This window comes from Monodon monoceros, unplaced genomic scaffold, assembly GCF_005190385.1.
Source record: "Monodon monoceros isolate NGI ecotype Baffin Bay Population unplaced genomic scaffold, NGI_Narwhal_1 Super_Scaffold_20, whole genome shotgun sequence".
NCBI classification, from domain to species: domain Eukaryota; kingdom Metazoa; phylum Chordata; class Mammalia; order Artiodactyla; family Monodontidae; genus Monodon; species Monodon monoceros.
In genome coordinates, this window is record NW_021703777.1 from 28322161 (window position 1) to 28334507 (window position 12347).

Consider the following 12347-nt stretch of genomic DNA (forward strand, 5'->3'; position numbering starts at 1 on the left):
AGAGAAAAAAAAGGACTAAGGATGACTGAGTTTTCTGGGAAAGGTTTTAAGGTAACTCTAGGATTGGTTGCTGAGAAGACTAGCTAAACCTTGTGTGGATGAGGAGAAAATGGAAGAGGTGCCATGAACTAGGGCAGGAAGATGTCTTTCCTTGGGTGGTCTGTAGATTGGGCAAGAAGGTGAAGGTGTGTTGCAAGCAGCATAGAATGCAAAGGTAAAAACTGAACTTCATCTGAGGGTCTGGAAATTCATGGACAAGGGACTTGAGTGGGAAGGCCATACATTGCTAGATGGATTGGTGAATGGGACATCCATATTTGAGAAAATTCTGAGACATATTAAGTAGTTAGATTAGAACTGATAAGGTTCTGACCTAGCAGAATGAATGCGAGAGTGAAAAAGAAAGGGACAAATCCAAGAAGTATTTTGACAAAAAGGAGAATTGGTAAAGTATTTTTACATAAGAAACTTTAAAAAATTCTAATTCTTTGGTTCTTTACCTCAAAGACTTTGCATTGGCTAGCCTGGGAGGCAGGATCCAACAAGGACTTTATTTATATTCTGTACAGCACAGGCAATATAGCCAATATTTTATAATAACTTTAAACAGAGTATGGTCTATAAAAATTTGAATCACTATGTTGTACACCTGAAACTAATATAATATAGTAAATCAACTATACTTCAATAAAAAAAGGAATATATTTGATAATTCAGCATATGTAATTGCTTCTCAGTTGAAGATGACATGGCAACACCAGCTATATTAATCAGGAAGAGATTTATTAAGAGATATAGACAACTAAAAAAACTGTTGGGATGGCAGAAAAAACAGATGGCAGGAGCTCCATGAATCACCCCTTGTATCACCTCAGGAACTGGCTTAACAAAATTAGGAAACTCTGAATCAGAAAGCTACTCCATACCCACTGACCTCAGAAAGCTACACCATACCCGCTGATCAAGGCCGGGACACTGCCATGAAGTATTCTAGTAGGGTCAATGCTCTGTGCTCACCTTTTATCCCTACATAGCTCATTTCCTAAGCAAAATTTTGTATGGAGGAGGCTGAAAATATAGCATGCATTATTATTATTATTGTTACATTGTAAATGTATGTTTTACAATGTGGAAAACTAGTAAAATGTGCAGAGACTTTTAAAAATAATTGGAAGAACACAAATAGAAGTCCAAAGTGGAATTTGTTTAATAACCCCTAAACTTGAAAGTTTTAAGCATTTATTCCAGAAAGAGATACCCAGGGAATGTACCCAAGTTAGCACATGTGTTCAAAACTTTCAGCAAACCTATTTAGAATTTTGTTTCTTTAAGTTTTCTCTTTTTCTTTCCTCTTAGTTGTTTAAAAATACTTTAAAAATGGGGATTTTTTAATTCCTCAATATTCTTGCCATGAAATAAAAAGAATTACTTCTGAGATGGTAAGTCAGTCTTGCCTTAGTACCATTTTATTATCCTTTCTTTTCTTGATTATTTATATAGAAAAGTCTCCCTCTATTGCTCTGCAAGCATTAATTTTTGATAGACTGCTTCTCAAACTGGAAATAAGTTTTTTTAATATAAAAAGATGATTCTTATCAACATATTATTGAAAATTATTTATTTGACATATTTATTTGAATAACAAAAATAAAACCCAAAGTTCTTCAATTTCTAGAAAGAAAAGCACATATGTCAGAAATAAAAAAGAAAAATGGTTTCCCTTTAAATTGATGCTAGATGTTTCAGGATTCTTGATGAATTGTATGAGGAAGGAAATTAGCATCAAAATGCTAAAAAACTAAAAAAGACTGGATTATTTTAATATTTTTATAATAAATTATTTTTGCTGGTATTTTTTTATTGAAGTATAGTTGACCTACAATATTATATTAGTTTCAGGTATACCACACAGTGGTTTGACATTTATATACTTTATGAAATAATCACCACAATAAGTCTAGTAACCATCTGTCACCATACAAAGTTATTGCAATGTTGTTGACTATATTCCCTATGCTGTACATTACATCCCTGTGACGGATTTATTTTATGGCTGGAAGTTTGTATCTCTTAATCCCTTTAACCTATTTCATCCATTCCTCCACCTCCTTCCCCTCTAGCAACTACCAGTTTGTTCTCTGTGTCTATGAGTCTGTTTCTGTTTTGGGTTTTTTGTTGTTGTTCACTTGTTTTGATTTTTACATTCCACATATAATTGAAATCATATGGTATTTGTCTTTGTCTGACTTATTTTGCTTATCATAATACACTCTAGATCCATTCATGTTGTTGCGAAAGGCAAGATTTCATTCTTTTTTATGCCTGAGTAATATTTCATTATATATATATGATATATATATATATGTATATATTAATCCTTTATTGGATATATCATTTGCAAATGTTTTCCCATTTCGTAAGTTGCCTTTTCGTTTTGTTGATGGTTTCCTTTACTGTGCAAAAGCTTTTAAGTTTGATATAGTCCTATTCGTTTATTTTTCCTTTTGTTTCCCTTGCCTGAGAGGACGGATCATAAAATATATTGTTAAGACCAATGGAAATTTAGATTGCTTCCGATCTTAGCTATTGTGAATAATGCCACAATAAAAATAGGGGTGCATATATCTTTTCAAATTAGTGTTTTCGCTTCTTTGGATACATACCTCGATTTGGAATTGTAGGGTCATATGGTAGCTGTATTTTTAGTTTTTTGAGGAAACTCCATACTGTTTTTCATGGTGGTTGCAGCGATTTACATTCCCACCAACAGTGCACAAGGGTTTCCTTTTCTCCACAGCCTTACTAATGATTATTATTTCTTGTCTTTTTGATAATAGCCACTCTGATAGGTGTGAGTTGATATCTCATTGTGGTTTTGATTTGCATCGCCCTGATAATTAGTGATATTGAGCATCTTTTCATAGCCATCTGTATGTCTTCTTTGGAAAAATGTTTGTTCGAGTCCTCTGCTCATTTTTTTAATCTGATTGCTTTTTTTTGATATTGAATTGTATGTGTTCCTTGCATATTTTGGATATTAATCCTTTATTGGATATATCAGTTGCAAATATGTTTTCCCATTCAGTAAGTTGCCTTTTCGTTTTGCTGATGGTTTCCTTTACTGTGCAAAAGCTTTTAACTTTGATGTAGTCCTATTTGTTTATTTTTCCTTTTGTTTCCCTTGCCTGAGAAGACGGAATCTGTAGGTCTCCTTGGGTAGTCTAGATATTTTAACACTATAAATTTTTCCAGTCCCTGAGCACAGTATATATTGATATTTCTATTTATTTGTATTATCTGCAATTTTATTTCATCAATGTCTTATAGTTTTCAGAGTATAGGTCTTTCACTTCCTTGGTTATTCCCTAGTATTTTATTCTATTTGATGTAATTGTAAATGGGATTGTTTTCTTAACTTCTCTTTCTGCTCATATATTATTAGTGTATAAAAAAGCACCAGATTTCTGTATATTAATTTTGCACCCTGCAACTTTACTGAATTCATTGATTAGCTCTAACAGTTTTTTGTGAAATCTTTAGGATTTTCTATATATAGTAGTATCATGTCACCTGCAAATACTGACAGTTTTACATCTTCCTTTCCAACTTGGATGCCTTTATTTCTTTTTCTTATCTGTGTGGCTAGGATTTCCAATACTATATTAATAAAATAACAATAAATGTGGCCAGAGTGGCATCCTTGTCTTAATCCTGATCTTTGAGGAAATGCTTTCAGCTTTTCACTGTTGAGTATGCTGTTAGCTGGCTGCCATCAGCTTCTCAGTCCGCAGGGGGAGTCCCAGCTACCCCCTGCCTCACCAGGAGGCTCTCAAAGATCATTAAATGGGTCTGATCCAGGCACCTTTCAAACTGCTGCCTCTGCACTGGGACTTGGAGCAAGTGAGGTGTTATGTGCACACTTTAAGAGTGGAGTCTTGGTTTCCTAAAGCCCTCTGGCTCTCCTGACCCAAAGCCCCACTGGCTTTCAAAGCCAGACTTTTAAAGGCTTGTCTTCCCAGTTCAGGACCCTGGGATTGGGAGCCCAATGTGGGGCATGGATCCATCGTTCCTTGGAGAGGACCTCCATGGTTATGTTATCCCTCCAGCAGCGAGTCATTATGCTGATGGTCTGGTCTTAAGTAGACCATGTCTACACCCCTCACACCCATTTCATTGTGGCCCCTTCTTTATATCTTTAGTTGTGGAAAATCCTTTCTGCTAGTCTTCAGATCATTCTTAGAGATAGCTGCTCTATCAGTAGCTGTAATTTTGGTGGGCTATCAGAGGAGGTGAGCTCAAGATCTTCCAACACTGTCATCTTGATCCAGACTCCTTATAAGGATATTTTAAACCAGAATGATGACCATTCAAGTGAAGGCATTTGAAATTTTTCCTGTTCCTTAAACTAACGAGGAGTGCAATTTACTCCCTATGCCTTAAAGTGGCATATTCTCTTTCAGGATGTAAAACTAGATTACACTTCCTAGGCCCCTTGCATTTAGATGGAACCAGGTAACAAATTCTCTCTAGTAGAATGTGAGTAGAAGTGATATGTTCCAAGTTCAGACTGAAGTAGATAAGAAGTGGGTATGCTTTCTCCACACTCTTTTTTTTTATCTACAGCCTGGCTGTGAAGACTACAGTACAGGCCCTAAAGCATGTCAAAGCTATTAAGATGAAAAAAGCCTGAATGGCCATAAAAAGAAACGAAATTGAGCTATTTGTAATGAGGTGGATAGACCTAGAGTCTGTCATACAGAGTGAAGTAAGTCAGAAAGAAAAAGACAAATACCGTATGCTAACACATATATATGGAATTTAAGGGAAAATAATGTCATGAAGAACCTAGGGGTAAGACAGGAATAAAGAGGCAGACCTACTGGAGAACGGACTTGAGGATATGGGGAGGGGGAAGGGTGAGCTGTGACAGGGCGAGAGAGAGTCATGGACATATACACACTAACAAACGTAGTAAGGTAGATAGCTAGTGGGAAGCAGCCGCATGGCACAGGGATATCGGCTCGGTGCTTTGTGACAGCCTGGAGGGGAGGGTGGGAGGGAGGGAGACGCAAGAGGGAAGACATATGGGAACATATGTATATGTATAACTGATTCACTTTGTTATAAAGCAGAAACTAACACACCATTGTAAAGCAATTATACCCCAATAAAGATGTTAAAAAAAAAAAAAAAAGCCTGAATGTCTAAAAGAGTGCATGGGGCAGTACCTGCTGGCTCACATTGGATTGTGAAGTGAGCAGAAAAGAAGTTATTATTTAAGCTAATGGGATTTGGGGGATTGTTTTTCAAAGCTATTAACCTACCTGGAATTATATACTTCTTTGAACATAATATGCTTTGGGAGAAAGCAGTTAATATAAAACTTTGGTCTACCTATTGTTGAAATAGGCCCAAGATAGAGCTGCTGCTACTCAGGGTGCCACAACAGCAAACCAAAATTTAGATAACTTCTGTGTCCCTTACATGTTCCACTTGACCAGAAACACAGTAAATCCCATCAGCCAATCCCCAAACACCAAGCCAACTCTCGGCTCTATACTTATTTCCATGTTCCTTTTCACCCAAACAAGGTTGCCTGTGTGGCCCCAGCCAATCAGACATTTTCTATTTTTCTCTTCCTTTTTCTTTATTTTTTTATCCTATAAAAGTTTCTTGTCTTCCACCCCATTTTGCAGTTCTCCAAATGGAGACTGTCCACTTCATGAAATCACTTAGATTGTCTTATCATTTTTAACACAAAGTTTCCGTAATTCACATTTGTGTGAAAGTATACTGCAAATTCTAAAGCATCTTGCAAATTTAATATATTTTTGTTATTAACAACATTAATAAAAATATTAATAGTTTCAAGGAATTCAGTATTTCAATTTTGTGTTCTAGAATGGAAGTTGGGGAAAGGAATGAATCAACAAGGGAAAATTACCTTAAATCTGAATTTTCTGAAAAGTAGTTCATGTTGCAGGATCATGGAAGTTTGGCTTTCAATTATTCTAATAGCTGCATTTATTTAGAAAAAAATTGATTTATAAGAAAATATAAGACAGCTCATTTAAAAGATGTAAGAAAGCTAAGTCTTGACCTTTTGTTGTTTCTGCTTTCTTTTTCTTAATGCACTTTTATTTAATTTGGCTTAGCTATTTTAAAGATTGTATTACGCTAGTCAGAAGCAGCATTGTAGAACTCAGCTGGGTCACAGGAACTTTCTCACCACTCCATTCTAATTTGCAGTTTTGCTATAATAAAAGCCCTAAATATATTGCTACTGTCTAGACGTTTTATCTGAAACAAGTGTCCTTTGTAGTCTCAGAGGACTTTTCTAATTTATTTCCAGTAAATCAAAGTCTGTGAAGAGCTTCGGCTCTTATTAAGACATACCCTTCACAGTCCAGTGATTGCCAACAGTGGCAAGCCATTGACAGTTCATTTACATATAAGTGATGACTTCCATCAGGTAGTTGGCTCAAAAACACAATGGACATTTAGAGCATATACAATATTTCTTGTTCTTTGATGAGCACCAACTGCCAATTTTTATATAGAAACTGACTATTGAAAAGTGAAGGCTTTTTTCACTGACCTTACACTGTCTTCTACAGGTCTAGAGTGACATGTCACTGAACTTAATGCAGGATCACACCTCTAAAAGACATTCAGGAGCCCTACCTCAGTTTGCTAAAAACTCAAGAAGAATAGTCAAATCTAGAAAGTATGAGACAAGAACAATCACACTTTTTTTTTTAAAGGAAAAATAAATTTCTTCTGTGTCCTGCCCCCAATTGTCATAATCATAACTTAATTTTTATATTTTATTGTTATAAGGTAATTTTGATATTGTTTTATATTAATTGTTTTCTCTTATAAATACATTTGCCATTTGAAATAGTGGCACTCATTACACAACACTCATTAGGAAATCTTGTGTTTTAGCTTATAAATGCATTTCATTATATTCTATGCTTTTGCTCCCAATTCTCTGGAATATTGAGGGCAGAAATCTAGTGAAATTTTTATCCTAATAATGCTATAAAAAGGAGCAGGCTTCTGATCTGTTATCATGCTGGGACTCAACTCATGTGTGATTTTTTTCCCTTTATTTAACTGCGCATTTTCCAGCTTTTTTCAGTACTGAAATAAAAGGTTTTTCTTTAAAATCAAGCTCTCTCAATTATCAACTGGGATAATACAGATCATTTAATTTCACAGATAAGCGAACCTCTATATTTTAGCCAGTAATCACTTTTTCCCCCTATCAAATGTTTTACTGCTAACATTTTCTGAATAGGGTATCAGCATGTTTTTTAGTCCATCTTGGTTCTGGTTTTGGTGAGGCCCTGACTTAACATGATTCTTGTAATTAGCCTTCTAAAGATTTCATTCTAGTACCTTCCATATTTACAGTTCATGAAGTAGTCTGAGAGATTTTTTTTTTTTAAACCAAAGTGTCTATTACAGAGGTAATAGATCAGGGCAAGAATTGAGAAAATGGAACAGCTGTCATGTATTTCCTGCCTCTTTATTCATATCAAGTCACTGTGCTGTGCATGGATTCTGTTCCCTCTACTATTATTTCTACAATCTCATTCATAGATGGAGGGAGGAAGGGAGGGAGAGAGGGATGGATGCTGGATAGATGGTTGGATGGATGGATGAATGATGGATAGATAAAATTAAATTCCAGATTCTTTAGAGACTGGTGTTAGCCACTGTGCTTCAAATCTTTTCTGAACTAAGGTAGGTAACTCAGGAATACTATATATTAACTTTCAGTTTTTCACTTTAAAGTGAGCAATAAGAATAGGGAAAACATAATATGATGACTACACTAATAAAATATTTAAAAACACATTTTGAGAAACCATTTCCAAAAAAATGTGAGGTTCTAGAAATAAGAATCTTAACGTTTCTTTATGGCATTTATTGGTACTGGAACAAACCAAATTTAAGTCCAATGAAAGGAATTCTTGATACTATGTGATTTCAACTTCATTACGATAAAACAGATGTCGTTTATAAAAAAAGGTCCAATGAATGGTTCATCCAAAGATATTTAGTAATTATAGACTGACTTGTTGAAGTTCTTTGGATGTGCAAAGATGCTTGTCCTTTTTTCCTGTTGATACAGAATTAATCCATGGCCTATGTTAATCTATGTCTTTGGGTAGATAGGTTCAACTCTTAAGCTTTCAACATTGTATTGAAAATACTATCTTACTTCTCATGATGAATACTGTTGTTTCATTTTCCTTTCTCTCATAGATCTGGCCACCAGCTTCCCAACAATCTGGATGTTAGCTCTTTTGAGTATTGGATGTCCACTGACTGTAAGACAAAATATATAATTACATTAATAAATTTTAAATTATATGACAGAATGTATCATGCTTTTGAAATAATTTTAAAATATTATAGGAAATCAGTTATGGTTGTGTTAAAACAAAGATTTGACTTGGGTACATTTCCTTCAGGTGTATTGAGATACATTATATATCATACCACGAGATTCAGCAAGAATTACTTTTGGACCAAAGAGTTGAGAGGAAGGATGGCAGAATCTGGATTCCACCAATCTACAGCATACTTGAAATAAATAAATTAGATGCAACATATGTTTGACCATAAGAACAACAGCATTGAAAATTTTTGCATTACAGTGGAATCAGTTCTGATACTGATATTCAAATCAATACAAAGCACTATTTTTATAGATGGCTTGTACTTGATTCATCTTTATGTATAAAATGCCTTCAAATAAATAAAAAACATAGATTTACTGCAGACACCATTTTAGACAGTACTAATTTACAGATATGGTCATATATTTTGCCTTTTAAGACCTATTGTTGTTATTAAACAAAAACATACCCAACTACAAAAAGACAGTTAAAGTTGTGAGAAGAACAATCCTCATTACTAACAGAAAATGAATGACTTGATGTGTTGTAAAAGGAGAAGCAGGGCATTGTTGTTTTCAGGTTTATCTATATTGCCATTAGATAAAGAGCAAGGCTTATAATAAAAAAGTAAATTAGACTACATTCAGAGTATTTATGAAATAATTAGTATTAGTAATTATCATTGCAGGTGTAATCACAGGGAAAGGCAATCACCAATTGACGTCCCAATATAGTAGTTATACAAGATAAGTGTGTTAGTTCTAAAGGTGAGATCTTAGGACTAAATGATTTCCTACTGCAAGTTTTTTGATAATATGCAATACCAACCATATATTTCATCAGGCAGAGAATAGCTGAAATACAGGATTATTCAAAGTAGGTAAAATAGAAGAAAAAGTGAATATAATGGTGCAAGCTCTTGTTCTTATACATTTGTGAGTGAATCCAAATTTAATACTCAATCTTAGTTTCCTTATTTTTGAAACAGGGATAATATCTATCCTGTCTGGTTGTTAAAAGGATCCAAAAACATATGTCAAGAGATATATGTGTAAGAATAATGTATTAATATTGACCCATCAATTATAAAATATACCACACTAATGCAAGGTGTTAATAATAGGGAACAGGAGGAAGGGGTTGCAGGTGAGGGGGTATATGGGAACACCCTGTACTTTCCACTAGTATTTCTGTAAACCTAAAATTCCTCAAAAACATAAAGTCTATTAGTTAAAAATAAAGACACGTGCTTGACAATTCATTAAGTATTCAAAATATAGTTGCTGTATTATTATTATTTACACTATGAAGTTATAATATATGTAGGCTTTATAAAGAAATTTCACTAATAATTGTGTGAGATAATAGCAAATGTATATATATTGGTCTCTGTCCCCAGTTCCTGGCACAGAACTCTTAAAACACTTACAATTTCCTAAGTGATAACAGCACTGGGAGCATCTTTTGTTCTAATGAGGTGACTCTGGGTGGGCTACTGGATGGGGGCTGGTCACCAGAGAGACCAAGCCATGATTAAAAGCTTGGAACTTTTAGCCCCCTCCCCCCAACACTTCTCCAGGGAGGGACAGGGGCTGGAAATGGAGTTAATGGTCTACCATGCCTATGTGATAAAGCCTCAATAAAAATCCCAGGGGTTTAGAAAGCTTCCAGGTGGATGAAAACATCCTTGGACCAGAAGGGTGATGCCACAGGGACAGAAAACAGAAGTACAGGACTCTCCCAGATCTCACCCCACTTATCTCTTCAACTGGCTATTCGTTGGTATCCTTTAATCCTATCCTTTAATAAAATGGTAAATATAAGTAAATGTTTCCCTGAGTTCTGTGAGCTTCTCTAGCAAATTGATAAAACCTGAGGGGGGAGTTATGGGAACCTCTGATTTGTAGCCAAGTTGGACACAAGTTGTGGGTAACTTGATAACCTACTACTTGTAATTGGCATCTGAAGTGGGGGACAGTCTCCTGGAATGGAGCACTTAACCTGGGAGATCTGACTGGCATATGATGCTCTCTCCAGGTGGACTGTGTCAGAATTGAGTAAAACTGTAGGACACCCAGCTAGTGTCAGAGAATTGCTTGTTGACGTGGGAAAAAACAAAACTCACACATTGGAATTGGCGACCAGAATCTTAGTTGGTGACCGGAAGTGGGACTGGGAGCAGCATCCTAAATTGTATAATATATAATTTCATAAATATTTCAATTAAATAAAGGATCATTAATTTTAGGAAGGATAAAAATGTAAGTATACATGATATATTTTTAACCCTTCAAAGTAAGTATTCTCGACCTACATTTTTGTCATATGGCAGAACAGATTCAGAGAAAAATCTTTTTGATTAAAACAACTCAAATCCTGAATAAAATATTAAGTGTATTTTAACTGCATTGCTAAACTGGCAGAGAAGGAAGAAAATGCAAAGGCCAAAAAAAGTAAAATCAGTAACCTTAGTGAATATTTGAGTGCTAAAGCCAGTTTTTTTTTTCTGAGGTTTTCTGCTGAGCCCTGGATATCTGAGCTTCAGCTTGTGAGGGGAGTGGGGTCAGGAGGTAAAGCATAAGGTTCACTTGAAATGGGAAGCCTGGCATGAGACCACAATGGAGTGCGGGGCCCCAGAGGGCTCCACAGCAGAGTAGGTGGGATAATATCACAAAATAAAGAGAGAGAAGGAGAGAGAGAGAGAGAGAGAGAAGGGTATGGAAATGAAGGCAAGGGGAGAGAAGAGAAAACTTCAAAGAAGAGGACAGCAAGGAAGCTTTCCCTTTTTCATGAGCCTGGGTAGATGGAGCAGAGCCTCAAAGCTACCATTGTTTGATGCCCTGGTTCATGTCAACTGTGTGGTCCAAAATACCTTAAATAAATTTAGAGTTTGTTGGGCCCCAAGAACAAATGAAAAAACCTCTCTAGAGGAAAGCAACTTCAACCAAGGTCTTTAAAATATGTCATAGAAACATATTTTATTAAACCCTTATATGTTACAATCAGTTTTAAATAGAAAAGCAGGTTCCAAAGCAGTATCTACAATGTGATCCCAGTTTTTAAAAAAGTTATATGCATAGGAAACCATGTACAGTATTAAATACCAAAATATTCACAGTGGTTGGAATTATAATTTAGCTTTAGTTCTTTTCGCTTATCCATATTTTTGACAGAAGATATTATTTATGTAAAATAACAGTATTAGAGATGTTCAAGTTTCTAGATTGGAATATATGGTAGAAAGTCATTTTTATTGTAGATAATGAATAATCAGAAGTTAGATCTTTGTTGATAGTCAATAATTTGAATAAATGATTTCAACTTGGGAAAATAATCAAATAAAAATAGATAATATGGTTAATATTCATTTAATAGGCTGTATTTTCAGAAAAGGGATACTAAATTTTCCTCAAAGGCTCAAAGTAAGCTTTTGTCCTCTGTTTTCTTTTAAACCATCTCTATGTTTTTATGTTCACAAGTCTATTTTATGATTTTTCATGCCATTTCCATGACCCACTCAAGGTTATATATTGTATTATTCTACACTATTGGCTACTTCCTGTCAGTGCTTCAAAATGAATCTTTGTAGAGCAACTTGGAAAGAAAACAAACACAGACTGTGTTAGAACATAAAATACACATTTAGGTCGTTGAGTATCTATTGAGTCCTATTTGTTCAGGTTCTTGCTAAGGGCTATGAGGTGATATAAAAGGCACTAGCTGAGACCTTTTTGGGTCTTCATTTCCTAATCCAGAAACAATTTAAAAAACAAACAAACAAACAATTGCAATTATTATGCTACTCATAGACATTTAGTTTAAAAAATGAAAGTATCTACCTAATGCGGTATAATGGCCCTGCCCACCAGAAGATTATCATAGTCAATACAAAGCAAAAATATAGTCCTAGATGACAAACAATTAAGGACATAT

The 12347-nt window shown here is 34.9% G+C and overlaps 1 protein-coding gene across 1 annotated transcript in view; it reads right to left on the bottom strand.

Moving 5' to 3' along the window:
• Positions 1-8236: 8236 nt before the first annotated feature.
• Positions 8237-12347, bottom strand: part of IQCM (IQ motif containing M) — a 334844-nt gene continuing 330733 nt past the window's right edge. The window contains exon 11 of the mRNA XM_029234688.1: positions 8237-8340. Coding sequence (XP_029090521.1) covers positions 8237-8340 — 104 coding nt within the window. The remainder of the gene's footprint in view (positions 8341-12347) is intronic.